This window comes from Rhinichthys klamathensis, unplaced genomic scaffold, assembly GCF_029890125.1.
Source record: "Rhinichthys klamathensis goyatoka isolate OS25496 unplaced genomic scaffold, OSU_Roscu_1.1 h1tg000124l_1, whole genome shotgun sequence".
Classification (NCBI taxonomy): Eukaryota; Metazoa; Chordata; class Actinopteri; order Cypriniformes; family Leuciscidae; genus Rhinichthys; species Rhinichthys klamathensis.
Window position 1 is genome coordinate 348,215 of NW_026606661.1, and position 15,527 is coordinate 363,741.

Genomic DNA, 15,527 nt, shown 5'->3' on the forward strand with positions numbered 1-15,527 from the left:
GCAGTCTACTTTGCCATTTTCATTTTATTTATGAAGGATCACGTAATTCTCAAGTGGAACCCAAAGAAAGAAGTCTATAAATCGGCGCTTTGCGGTGTCTGTTTAAATGTTGGCTTTTCTACACAGGAAGTCATACTGTATTGCTGTTTAAAATAGGTCAGTCTTCTACTAAACAATGAAACAATAGGCCATCACTTGTTCCGTAAATACAGGATAAAGCCAGGATGTTGGTGGTTTGCGAACACAATGTGGGCTGGCTTGCTTTGACTCCAGACTTTCGTGGTGCAGGGTCCACCTTGTCCCCTGCCTTTTGCTTTAAAATTATAGATAAGATCTTTTCTTCCTTTTGGGCATTGATTTATCCTCGATTGAGTGAATAAGGAAGGATAAAGGTTTAGTACTTATATCGGAGATTTTACAGATTAAGTTACAATGGGCCATCTCTTTGAATGGTGAGGTAAAGGAAGCCATTCCCACCTTCTCTATTATTATTTTTTTTTACAGTTTTCATCAACATTTTCAGTCCCATAGACTTACAGCTAAAAATAACTGGAAGCGAATGACACCGGAAGCCAGACAAATTTACAAATGGCTACACTTGCTCCTGTGAAAATAAGATGGTTAGACTTGGGTTTGGGATCTTTTGAATTACAAGAAAGCACCAATTTCTGAACACCTTAGCAACAACCTAGCAACACTCTAATAGCCTAGCAACTCCCTAGAAACCACATCTTTGTATACTGTATTTTTTTTGTGGAACCCTTCATAACACCCTATGAATACCCTATTTAGATCACTTTAGCAATGAAAATACAAATGTATTATATTTTGTTTTGAATCATTTCTGAACACCTTAACAACCACCCATAACACACTAGCAATGCCACGAAATGCTCAGAAAACAACAACAATGGCTTAAAGGCCCTGATATACTCACGGCAAAGTTCTTTTTAGTTTTTCGCTTAGGGTTAAAACGAAGTTCGAAATACTTGAGCAGTGATATACTGTTAGGGAACATCCGAGCAATGGTTAGATTAAGATGCAAATATGTGTTGCGTGCTTTCGTCTCAATAACAAAATAAATACACAGCAAAAATGAGAAAACAGCAAGAATTTTTTAAAATAAAGCATTCGAAAGGTATCTGATCAAAGAAACAATATGTTTGCACAAGCTCTGCAATTAGGCACGCTAGTATAGTCATATCACGTTTATTTCTATATAGCACTTTATTTAGATTGCTTAAAATCAAGCAGCTTTACCGTATTAAACATGAAAAACTGTCAGTGTCACGTTTCATCCGAAGTACAACTTCATTTTCTACTATAACCTCTCCAGTGTGTTCATGCTTTTACTCGCGGACGTCTGATCTTGACAAACTGCCACGGACCAATTGTAGTACAAAGATGTTTACCAGCCGTAGCGAACTTTTCCTGTTTCGAACTCCAAATGAAGTTCGTTTTGGCCTTATTTTCATCGAAATTATGACACATCAGTTTGTTCTTCGATTTGGCTTGAAGTATATCGGGGCCTTTAGCATACTTGCTGTATATTCTTTGCTCAGAACTTTGGTAATAATCGGACAGAATTTTAGAAACTGTGAAGCAACACCTTATAACAATATACACTAGAAACAATATATAACACTTTTGCAATGACTTTGCATGTTCATTTTTCACTGTTTTTTTTTATGTTAAAAATGTTATCTGGGGGGAAAAAAAACCTCATTGACTGACGCAGGGCTTTCAGCCATATCTAGGGAATCAGAATATCATAGACTTGGGTTAAGACTCTTTTGAACTGGGGCTATAAAGCACCTATAAATTAATTCAGAACACCTGCATACTGTAGCCTATAATTTCTTGCTCAGAACTTTGGTAGCCAGTCAATACATCTCAGAAACTACCTAGCAACATTCTAGCAACCACTTGTAATATTTTAGCTATGCAATAGAAACCACTCAGAAAGCTAAATTTGCAATGACTTTGCATATTACTATATTTTTTGCACCGATATTTTCACTATTTTGACACTTTTTTGACACTTTTTTTGACACACTGACAGAGGGTCTCCAGCTATATCTAAGGATCAGAATATCTTGTAGTCTTGGGAGTGAGCACTTTTGATTTGAAGACAATAAGCCAACGCCTAGCAATCAATCAGAACACCTAGCAGCCACTAGCAACACCTTAAAAACCGTTCAGATCCTCTTAGCATTTGCTTAGCAAATAGTGGAAAAGTTGTCAGGGATTGTGGCAAGGTTTTTGCATGGGCAATCACTACTCACATTTTCTTATAAAATTTAGTTTTTATTGTATTTTTAGGAAATATGCACATTTCTGATGCAACTTATATGCCCTGCTCTGCCATACAAAGCTCTCAACCGCAGGTCGAAAATGGTTTAGTAATTAACATCTTCCTTTTTCTTGCGATTTCACAGTTTGTAAGCTGGTTTCACACACAATGACACATAATCAGCTCTTTAACCGGACAGCTTTTTTTTAGATGATCTCCACTGGGTCAACAACAGGCAGATGTAAACACAAACCGCAAAAATAGATTATGAAGCCGGAGCGCGGAAGCAGAGGCCTGGTTAAATATAACTCAAGAGAGCTTCACGGTCGGCTCTCGATTCTCCCTTTGAAAAGCCGCTGTAATAAAAGTAGATTATATTTCTTTGTGGACACAAAGAAAAATCACTCACATGCCGAATCGTTTATCAAAGGATTGTCTGCACAGAACAAACCACCAACCAAGGGTTATCGCTGCCGTTTATTTCTCCATGCACGTCAGGTGCTTTAGGTAGGAGGGAGGAGCCGTGCATCTATTATGCTTTTCTGACCTTTTCCGCTTCTAGGTCTGTGCGTGCCATGTTTGCCCTTTAAAGAATTGCTTTAGAACACAGTGTAAATGTCCACTGTGCCATTTAAGGATGTTTGTGCCACGGATTTAGAGCTTGATCAGTAAAGGTCGACAAAGAGAGGGATTGTTAAGGAAGTTGAGTAGTGCAGATGATGGACTCGCCTACTGTGACCTGCGTGTTGAATTAGGATGTTGAAACGCGCCTCGCTTTTGTTTATTTACTCTCTGTGCCTTTTATTTTCTTGTTTGACCTTTTTTTAACCTCTTGAAAATGGTTCGCACCTGAAAGCGCATGATTGCTTCTAACTGAAAGTCCATCACACTTAAAACAAAAATTATAGAGCCTACTTTGTATACACATAAACTTATAAACAAATGCCACAACATATTTTTGTATTTTAGTATAAAACAGAGTTTGACCAGCAATGATAAAACAAACACAGATGTCTCGGTGTTTGATGCTAATTCATGTGAAAAAACGTTGTTTTTTTTCTGTTGTAAAGGTTGCATGTTTTGCTGTAGTTATTTTAGCGGCTATTGAAAAATGCACAGCCTGATGGAAAAAAATTCTTACAATTAAATATCACTTAGCTATTGCAATACATTATGGTTGATGAGAACCGTGTCACGACAGCATCAGCATTTTAGCGTCTCTTTATTTTAACCATGTTTATATGTCAAAAAAGGGCCATGGTGGGTGTTTCAGCTTAATTAAACCTCTGAGTTCTCATGTTAAAGTGTGACGGGCTATTTTCAGCACACCTAGTGGGAGTATGGGTTGTTTATGTATTATGCCGAGAAGCTTATGTGTGCATGGTAACGGTAGCATTATACTGTCCTTTATATGTGGGTTATGTAACAAATTACCAAAACTAACTGCAATATTTAGTTCTGATTGGATATTTAAATTAAAATGTTGTCTTCTATAAGGAGTTTTTTTGTTTGGTTCACAGATAAGAAATTCAGTACACCCCGGCAGGATTTTGTTTTTTGAAAGAGAAAGAAAGAAAGAAAGAAAGAAAGAAAGAAAGAAAGAAAGAAAGAAAGAAAGAAAGAAAGAAAGAAAGAAAGAAAGAAAGAAAGAAAGAAAGAAAGAAAGAAAGAAAGAAATACTTGTATGGTAACACTTTACAATACGGTTCATTATTTAACATTAGTTAATGTATTAACTAACATGAACTAACAATGAGCAATACATTTGTTACAGTATTTATTAATCTTTATTAATGTTAATAAAAATACAACTGTTCATTGTTAGTTTATGTTAGTTCACAGTGCATTAACTAATGTTAACAAATGCAACCTTTGATTTGAATAAAGTATTAGTAAATGTTGAAAATAATATTAACTAAGATTAATAAATGCTGAAGAAGTATTGTTCATTCTTAGTTCATGTTAACTCAGATGGTTAACTAATGTTAACCAATGCACCTGATTGTAAAGTGTTACCACTTTTATTCAGGATGGATGAAATTGATCAAATGTGACAGTAGACATCTAAAATGCTACAAAAATGCTGTTCTTTTAAACTTTATATTCATCAAAGAATCCTAAAAAAAGGTTTACACAGAGAAGATTAAGCACAATTGTGTTTAAAATTGATAATAACAAGAAATATTACTTGAGCACCAAATCAGCATGCATACTTTTTCCAGTAATTAACCACTCAGAACACCTGAGCTTGAGTCAGGAATAATGCGTTTCAATTTTTAAATAACATTTTAAAGTGTTTAAATCATTTTTTTGACTTCACCACCTACCACCCCTCGCTAAAAAAACTATATTGTATAGTTAAACATAGTAGATGTAACACTTAAGAGGACATCTCACATCTGCTAACACCTGCGTGTCCTTGCGTGCACGCTTTTACCCATGTGTAGGTTGCCCAGGTTACCCGTTATGTTGATGTTTGTGAGTTCAGAGGCAGCAGTTCCTCTTTAATGTCATGTTTAGCGGCACTGAACTGCATAAATGCACCTGGCATCCCAATCTGCCAGTGCACAATTTGTATCCCTCCTGTATCCCTCTTGTATCCCTCCTGCCTCATAACAACAAACCCACCACCACAGGCACACACACACACATCTCATCTTTACCAAGCCATCTTTCATCCACTTTATTTGCGATCTCCTTACCGCGTCAAACGTCATGACATGAAAACATGTTCCCTCAGAGGACTGGTGTGCTGATGTGGCGCCTGCTGGCTGGTAAGCTACTGTTTTAAAGGCCCATGGGAAAAGACTTCAAACAAGCCTTGCGTTAGCACTAAGGTATCGAGTCCATTATTTTAGGTCGGAACCTAATGTTTACCCTTTGTAACGAGCGATGAGAAAATCATTACAGGTTAGTGTTCCCTATTCATAACCTTTGAATGCTTTCTGATAGCTTTCACACATGCTAATTGTCTGCCATGCCAGTACAACGCTCTACGTAGTCTGTTGCTGTCCATCAGGGATTAAACAATAAACAGACCCAGACAGGTCGCTAACCAATGAGAGCAGCTCTAATTGCTTACTAACCAATAAGAGTGGACGTGATTGCTGCAATGGAGGGAATCGACTTAGTGCAGCCACTAATTAATCTCCAAAGTAATGATGCAAGTGAGGGCAAGAGCAGAGCAAAGGATTGGAAAAATCTGTTTATGCAAGAGTAGCAGCACCAGGGTGTCTTCGCCCCAGAGACCCAGTCACTTTAAGACACTTTGAAGTGAGATAAAATGAGGAATTGCACTTCAGTTCTGAGATCTGATGACTGCTTGACAATGTGCTCCGTTTAAGTGTTCACAACATGTGTGCGCGTAATGTGTTGCATATACATCTGGGAATGGTTTGTTAAAGCTGCAGTTCAGATGAAATTGAAAACATTGTCGACATTAATTCACCATATTTCTACTTGGCAGGGAAAAATGTTTTTGTCTCAAAGCAAAGATGCCTCAAGATAGGGGTACGTTCACATTGGTAAATAAAAATGGAAACATACATTACCATTCAAAAGTTTGGGGTCAGCAAGATTTGTTTTTTAAAGAAATGTATGCTTTTATTCAGCAAAATATATCTAAACAAAAAAATGCTGTTATCAGTTTCCACAAAAATATGAAGCAGTTTTAAAATGTTAAAATACTAAAATGTTTTAATTATTAAAAACTGTTTTCAACATTGAAAATAAGAAACATTTCTTAAGCACCAGATCAGCATAACGGAATGACTTCTGAAGGTTTTAGTTTTCAATTAATATTATTTGTAATATTCATAGTATTTTAAATAGTATTTCCTGCATTTTGGTCTATTAGTTGAGCCATCGACACGCTTATAGCTACCATTTTCGGGAAAAAAAGTCATTTAATATTTTATGTCGAATCTTTTGCCAAATCAGATTGGGAATTCACCAAAATGTATGGTTTGTGTTGTTAGTCCTGGAGAATTGGCACCAACTTTATTTCACCTGCCACATAACATTTTCTTTTATATTTACAAAAAAAGTTGTCAAGTTGTCAAGCAAATTGACTACATTAGATTACATCAGCTAAAATATATATTTTTGAATCAAGTGAGGTATAAATAGCTCCTTGACAGTAACTGTACATTTATAATGTATTTTTAGGTTCACATTTATTTATTTTTATTCAGAGACCATTACTAGACGCACTTATAAATGCACTAATATAGTCTCTTCCTGACATATGATCTGTCATATGGTTGAATAAAGCAGGAAAAGAAAAGAAGCTCTTTATAGTTCAGAGTTTCTTTAATTGTCTTGAAAAGACATAGGGGTCTCTCACCAGGAGGCTTTGAAACACGGAGCAAGATAAGCAATGTCTCCGCAAAGCCAAAGGGAGGATAGTGGGGTATACCAAAAACAGATACTTGTACTTTTAGGGTACTGCTGCTTGAAATATTAATATGTCTAGAAGTCCTATCCTATACGCCCCAGAATGCATCTTTCTGATGCACACCAGGAAGTGTACACTTCAATACTCAGCAGTCCCTGGTACAGTGAACTCTGCCCACCTCTCCAACATGTTTCGTCATAAGAAGTGGAAATGCGTATATATTTAATTTCATTTTTTACAGTAAGGTACAGTTCATTGTCCTTATTTCCATAATCTAATCGAATTAATCTATTGGAATCTGATCTCTGCACAGGATTCCATGGACAAGGCACATAGTGCACTGTTAAAGGCTCTCTCTCTCTCTCTCTCTCTCTCTCTCTCTCTCTCTCTCTCTCTCTCTCTCTCTCTCTCTCTCTCTCTCTCTCTCTCTCTCTCATATATATGTGTGTGTGTGTGTGTGTGTGTGTGTGTCAGTTTTAAAGAAGTCTTATGCTCACCAAAGCTGCTTTTATTTTATTAAAAATAGTCAAAAGAGTAAAATTGTGAAATATTATTACAATTTAAAATAACTGTTTTCTATTTTAATGTTATTATGTGTAATTTATTCCTGTGATGGCAAAGCTGAATTTTCAGCACCCATTACTCCAGTTTTCAGTGTCACATGATCCTTAATTACATGATCTTAATTACACAGAAATTTTTATTGGCAGTGTATCACTTTTTCCACAAATATATTTAGCAGCACAACAGTTTTAAACATTGACTGAAATAAGAATAAGTAATATTTCCTGAGCACCAAATCAGCATTTTAGAATCATTTCTAAAGTATCATGTGACACTGAAGACAGTATATAATTGTGCATATATATATATATATATATATATATATATATATATATATATATATATATATATATATATATACACTCACCTAAAGGATTATTAGGAACACCATACTAATACTGTGTTTGACCCCCTTTCGCATTCAGAACTGCCTTAATTCTACGTGGCATTGATTCAACGAGGTGCTGAAAGCATTCTTTAGAAATGTTGGCGCATATTGAAAGGATAGCATCTTGCAGTTGATGGAGATTTGTGGGATGCACATCCAGGGCACGAAGCTCCCGTTCCACCACATCCCAAAGATGCTCTATTGGGTTGAGATCTGGTGACTGTGGGGGCCATTTTAGTACAGTGAACTCATTGTCATGTTCAAGAAACCAATTTGAAATGATTCAAGCTTTGTGACATGGTGCATTATCCTGCTGGAACTAGCCATCAGAGGATGGGTACATGGTGGCCATAAAGGGATGGACATGGTCAGAAACAATGCTCAGGTAGGCCGTGGCATTTAAACGATGCCCAATTGGCACTAAGGGGCCTAAAGTGTGCCAAGAAAACATCCCCCACACCATTACACCACCACCACCAGCCTGCACAGTGGTAACAAGGCATGATGGATCCATGTTCTCATTCTGTTTACGCCAAATTCTGACTCTACCATCTGAATGTCTCAACAGAATTCGAGACTCATCAGACCAGGCAACATTTTTCCAGTCTGTCCAATTTTGGTGAGCTCTTGCAAATTGTACCCTCTTTTTCCTATTTGTAGTGGAGATGAGTGGTACCCAGTGGGGTCTTCTGCTGTTGTAGCCCATCTGCCTCAAGGTTGTGCGTGTTGTGGCTTCACAAATGCTTTGCTGCATACCTCGGTTGTAACGAGTGATTATTTCAGTCAAAGTTGCTCTTCTATCAGCTTGAATCAGTCGGCCCATTCTCCTCTGACCTCTAGCATCAACAAGGCATTTTCGCCCACAGGACTGCCGCATACTGGAAGTTTTTCCCTTTTCACACCATTCTTTGTAGACCCTAGAAATGGTTGTGCGTGAAAATCCCAGTCACTGAGCAGATTGTGAAATACTCAGACCGGCCCGTCTGGCACCAACAACCAATTCACGCTCAAAATTGCTTAAATCACCTTTCTTTCCCATTCTGACATTCAGTTTGGAGTTCAGGAGATTGTCTTGACCAGGACCACACCCCTAAATGCATTGAAGCAACTGCCATGCGATTGGTTGATTAGATAATTGCATTAATGAGAAATTGAACAGGTGTTCCCAATAATCCTTTAGGTGAGTGTATATAGGCTATATATATATATATATATATATATTATATATTATTATATATATATATTATTTACAATTATTAACAAATACGCTGTTTGCATAACTTTGCAGTTCTTTTGTTATAGCTGATTTTACTCGAGTGAAAAAGAATAGCTCCAACAACCTGTGCATCATTAAAATGACTGCGTTTTCTAGACAGAAACCCACAGTTAAGCAATCATTACTCGGGGTGTGAATTTGTAAGACAGCTGTGAAAATGAAGACGAAAGACTATTGAGGAAAAGTTCCAGATAAACAAAGGCATATATGAGAAAAGAAAACAAAATCTCCCTCAATCTCCATGTGGATTAGATGCCCCAGAGAGCACTTTTTGTTCAGTTATCAGAAAGTCAGCTACTGCTGCTGTGAAAAGACTGTCCCTCAAAACCCTGCATGCAGAAGGAGACTTATGAAAGAAGCCACAAAGAGCCAAATAATCACTTTGAAGCAGCTACAGAGTTCAGGAGCTGAGAACAGAATAAAGGTGCACTAGTCAACCATATAAAGAGCTCTGTAGAGCACTGGCCTATATCTGGGATGTTGGCACAGATGGATGAATGGTTTGTTCAAAATACTGCAACTAAAGTTGTTCAAGTTTGCTATAAAATCCTTCATCTTTAAGCACAGTGATCTCCGATATTAGGGTTATTAATAATTAAATTAATAAATACGAATTAATATTACGGATCTATTTTGAAAGCATTGAAATCTGAATAACAACCTGGAGCAAGATGTGCAACTTGTATATATTTGCCGCAAAAGATGAAAAGAGTGCTGAAAATTAGAATGCTGATAATGAATGCTTATTGTCTTTGCAAATATTGGTCCTTATGACCTAACAGCTTAGTTTTGGATGAAAGCCCTGCATAAATTAATATATGTAAATGCAGAAATATTCTTAATAACAACAGTGACAAAACGTTATAAAATCTATCTAAAATGCTGTGCTTTTTACATCTTTGAGTGCTTTTAAATATTAAAAATCTCATATCCTGTACAGCAGCCCATATTTAGTATTTATTTATGAATGCATAAATAATGTGTGTAACAATTAAGTTTAATCGAATTGCATTTTATAACAAATATAAACATATAAAAGTGTCAATTCACTTTTAAAGTATAAGCACATTTTTCAAGCAAATCATTTAAAATCATTTTTTTAAAACACAGCTTTTCAAAAGTTTGGGGTTGGTAATTTTTTTTTAATATATTTTGAAAGCCCAACAGTAATATTGTGAAATAGTATTACAATATAAAAAAGTTTTCTATATGAATATATTATATTAATAATATATAATTTTTTATTCCCATTCCAGCCTTTAGTGTCACATTTTTGTGACACACAATAGTGTCACACACAATAGTGCCACATGATCCTTAGAAATCATTGAAATTTGGTGCTTAAGAAACATGCTTTATTATTATCAATGTTGTTGTGGCTTTCTCTTGCCAACAAACATCATCACTGAGTAAGAGACACTCTGAGTCCAATTTAATAGTTTATAAAGTATTTATTCTTTTGCAAGAGAGATCTTCGTCACCAATACACATTTGTGAGTCAGTGAGGAGAGATAAAGAGAAGCAGTGTCTGTCTTTTTTATATCTTGTGTCCTCCAAGGCCTTATTTCTGCCCTCCCCTCACAGGAGAGATATACTTTGTTTTTTTCTATTTCTCCCTGGGCCTGAGAGGTAAATGCCCCCTTAACCCTTTAGGCTATAACGTACAAATGCACTCAAGATAACCCCTTGACCACCTGCTTTTCCTTACCTCCACTGACTCCCAACCACAGTAAATAATATCACCCAAAGGTGGGCAGAGTTCACTGTACCAGGGACTGCTGAGTATTCCATAACACAGTTTATATATTTATATACATACTATTATATAAATATATATATATATCATGGAATCCTGAAAAAGTATATATATATATATACACTCACCGGCCACTTTATTAGGTACCCCATGCTAGTAACGGGTAGGACCCCCTTTTGCCTTCAGAACTGCCTCAATTCTTCGTGGCATAGATTCAACAAGGTGCTGGAAGCATTCCTCAGGGAGTTTGGTCCATATTGACATGATGGCATCACACAGTTGCCGCAGATTTGTCGGCTGCACATCCATGATGCGAATCTCCCGTTCCACCACATCCCAAAGATGCTCTATTGGGTTGAGATCTGGTGACTGTGGAGGCCATTTTAGTACAGTGAACTCATTGTCATGTTCAAGAAACCAATTTGAAATGATTAGAGCTTTGTGACATGGTGGAAGTAGCCATCAGAGGATGGGTACATGGTGGCCATAAAGGGATGGACATGGTCAGAAACAATGCTCAGGTAGGCCGTGGCATTTAAACGATGCCCAATTGGCACTAAGGGGCCTAAAGTGTGCCAGGAAAACATCCCCCACACCATTACACCACCACCACCAGCCTGCACAGTGGTAACAAGGCATGATGGTTCCATGTTCTCATTCTGTTTACGCCAAATTCTGACTCTAACATCTGAATGTCTCAACAGAAATCGAGACTCATCAGACCAGGCAACATTTTTCCAGTCTTCAACTGTTCAATTTTGGTGAGCTCTTGCAAATTGTAGCCTCTTTTTCCTATTTGTAGTGGAGATGAGTGGTACCCGGTGGAGTCTTCTGCTGTTGTAGCCCATCCGCCTCAAGGTTGTGCGTGTTGTGGCTTCACAAATGCTTTGCTGCATACCTCGGTTGTAACGAGTGGTTATTTCAGTCACTGTTGCCGTTCTATCAGCTCGAACCAGTCTGGCCATTCTCCTCTGACCTCTGGCATCAACAAGGCATTTCCGCCCACAGAACTGCCGCTCACTGGATGTTTTTTCTTTTTCGGACCATTCTCTGTAAACCCTAGAGATGGTTGTGCGTGAAAATCCCAGTAGATTAGCAGTTTCTGAAATACTCAGACCAGCCCTTCTGGCACCAACAATCATGCCACGTTCAAAGTCACTCAAATCAACTTTCTTCCCCATACTGATGCTCGGTTTGAACTGCAGGAGATTGTCTTGACCATGTCTACATGCCTAAATGCACTGAGTTGCCGCCATGTGATTGGCTGCTTAGAAATTAAGTGTTAACGAGCAGTTGGACAGGTGTACCTAATAAAGTGGCCGGTGAGTGTATATATATATATATATATATATTAATTATATATAATTTTCATATAATTTTTATAAATATATATATATTTATTATATTTTTATATATACTGTATATATTTTGGTGGAATTCTTCATGATTTTTTGATTAATAGTATGTTCTGAAGAAAAGTATATTTGAAATAGAATTTAACAATTACATTTTTTTAACAATGTAAAAGTCTTTACTGTCACTTTCGATCAATTTAATACACCCTTGCTGAATAAATGCATTCATTTATTAATTAAAATCACTGCCCCCAAACTTTTGAACGGAAGTACATACTGTTAAAAAGTAAGACCAAACGTATTTGAGCACTTTCTGCTTGCCAAATGTTACATAGTTAATGGGATTTTAAGTGTGAATTAAGTGTCAAGGTAATTTTTCAGACCACTGTAGAAAAAAATTTAAGTCAAAAAACGAATTGTACTTTACCAAAGGACTGCAGAGTATAAGCACAAATGCATGCCAATTCTAACTCTTATTCTCTTAGTCATTCAATTCATGAACTTTCACTCGACAAGTGAGAGTAAAAGAAGCCTGATAATCAAAAATAAACTTTCTGTATGTTAAGCTTTACCTCCTCCTACTACTTATTCAATCATGCCGTTCTTTAGTAATTATGCCGACCAGAACTTTAGCTGGTGTGGGTGTTTCTAATAAGAGGAGCGAAGTGCCAGGTTTTTCACAGGTTTGGAGGCCCCGCTGAGTACTCTTTGAGTGTTATTATAACTGGTATTATTACTTTTGATTACTTTGTCAAGAGACACTGCGTGTAAGCAGTTCTAGTGAAGCAGGCTGTGAAGGTTAAGATTTTCTTCCTCCACTTCAGGATTAAGCCAGCATTGAATACACATCTGAGAGAAATATAGGCATAATGAGTTGCATTTTATAAGGTGGACAATATTGCAGCATTGATAATGTTATGCATTGATTGTCGATGGAAAGTCATTAAAGCATCATCTGATTTTTCTCTGACAGCTTCACGTGTGGAAACAGAGCATCGCGGGAGCTCAGCCACTCGGAGAGAGCGGAGGACGTCTGGGGAACCCTATTGGGCGTATTCAGGTGAGTCATTCTCTCCTTCGACCAATAAACAATGATAATGTGTGCACAGCATCGGTAAGCAATAGCAACAATGTTTACTCAGCATAAGCCTGTGTGTCCGTGGGGAATCAACCCTATTGGGAAATTTAATGAGTATATTTCCCCTTTGAAAAGCGGCAGGTGGGTTTGGTCTATTAGTTTTACATGTTTTACAGCAGAAAAAGACCACTTCGAGCCACTGGGCGAATCAATTGGAAATGCTTTGTCTCAGAGAGGACATTTTTACATAATCTATATCTCCTCTAACTCAGCAGAATCTGCGAGCAATTGCTGGATTGTTCTTATTCCGTAGCTACTTGAAGGGCTCTTATTGAGAGTTATGAAAATGACTCAATCAATGGCCTCTGGCGGACATACGGTCAATAGTCGTGAACATCAACTGCTCTAATCTCATTTCGAACTCTTTCTTTTTTCTCTGCTCGTATTTCCAGCTGATCTTTTATCTTTTTATTTCTGATTTCTCTCGTTCCTCTGGGCGTCTGAACGGTTCGCTTCATCAGCTCTGACAGACCAGTGCCGGCTTGTTCTTTGCCAGCATTCTGACTTGTGTCTGTGCTCAGAGAGATGAGGAACATTTATGCCTGTAGTTTCAGCTGCCCTCTAGCATGGAATGATCTTTAAATGGTGCTCTTTTCTTTCTTTGGCGCTTGCTGGCAGCCATATATGTGTATTTACCATGTGAAGTCATGCGATAAGCCCTGCAAGGCTTTCTTCCTCAGTGTGCCTTCTCTAATAGACGATGCAGCGTTTTCCAAATGTCGTTTCCATGATCTAATGATCTGTTTCAGAGGATACGGTTTTCTGAGATACAGATTGTTTTGTGGTTTGCTTTTCATATCTCTCTGTAGGAACTCACCCCACCAAATGATATCTCTTTAATATCTCCCTATCTATCTATCTATCTATCTATCTATCTATCTATCTATCTATCTATCTATCTATCTATCTATCTATCTATCTATCTATCTATCTATCTATCTATCTATCTATCTATCTATCTATCTATCTATCTATCTATCTATCTATCTATCTATCTATCTATCTATCTATCTATCTATCTATCTATCTATCTATCTATCAATTCTACATTCTTACATTCAAATTATTGGATATTAATTGACTGGAATGGCTGGTATAACCTTGCAAGATACAAAAATCTGTTAATGTTTTTTAAAAGTCAGAGATCTCAACACGAACTCAAATCTGTTCTGCTATTCACATAATTAGTATGTCAACACTTCTTTAATTTGTTTCAGTTTTTAGACCTCCCAATAGAGAAACATTGAGACTAAATCGGTACTCAAACCCAACATAAGTCCCGAGATATGAGAGCGCAACCTATAAGCTATACAGTTTCCCTCTAGGTTTGGTTTACGACGAGTGAAGCAGACTTTAAAGTGTTAGACTTTCTGTAGACCTTGCACAAGTTTCCATGAGTGTTTTGAACAGATGTTGTTGTTTCTCAGGTATAGCTGTGGTTCCATGGCAGTTTCACTGAAAGCATTAATGAGGCTTTATGATTCAATTCACAGGCAATATCTGTCTGCGGCACTTGTTTGTGCATTTTTGCTTGTCTTTCGCACATTTTTCCCTCGTACAAAGGTTTTATCTTCTCACCAGACACTTTAACTGTCATTTTTTCTTTCTTTTTGAATCAATTTCATTGTTTTGCAGCTTGTCCGTGTCAGAGCACTGTGTTGTGCATTCACTGTCAAGTAAAACCCATGCCAGTGTCACTAGGTGGGTTGACACCACAATAGCTGATGTGGTTTTGTGGATTTAGGAACTGATCTGGGGCTCAAAGCTTTTTCTCTTTTCGAAAAGGTTGCATCCAATTTTTCATAAAGGAGTTTTATGAGGCATATAAAAAAAATCATATTACAGATGTTACTGAAGAAAATATTTCATTTTATGGATCTCTGTCTTCAGCAACCAGTGTTGTTTTTTTTAACTTGATGAGGAGCTATTAAACAGCACTAACAAAATTGTATGGTACTGCCGTGAATGGTACTTTGGTAATACCATGCTTTTTGGACATTATTTGAAACACTCTGGAGTATTATGTAAATGCCATGCCTCATGAAAATGGTGTCATTCAATATTATGATATACAGTATATTAAAATACAGTACAATTGTATTTCCATCTGAAATCACTTTCCATGGTATCCTCTTATTATAATTTTTTTGTAAGTAGTTGACCACAAAATGTATTTTGTTATTTACACCATTATATTTTACTACTAAAATATAAAATGTGATTACTTCATTAACATACAGTGTCATTAAAAAGCCTTAGTCCCTATTGAAAATGTGGGGTTAAAAAAAAGAAGAGGGTTTTTAGGATTTTGTAAATTGTAATGCTATGGGATTATAATTTTTTTTTAATTAAATAAATAAT

At 36.9% G+C, this 15,527-nt stretch overlaps 1 protein-coding gene across 2 annotated transcripts in view; it reads left to right on the forward strand.

The window, feature by feature from the left end:
• The window catches only part of ca16b (carbonic anhydrase XVI b), a 117,429-nt gene that overhangs the window by 36,503 nt on the left and 65,399 nt on the right, over positions 1 to 15,527 (forward strand). For both annotated transcript variants that reach the window (XM_056256185.1, XM_056256187.1), the window contains exon 2: positions 13,002 to 13,088. In XM_056256185.1, coding sequence (XP_056112160.1) covers positions 13,002 to 13,088 — 87 coding nt within the window. The remainder of the gene's footprint in view (positions 1 to 13,001; positions 13,089 to 15,527) is intronic.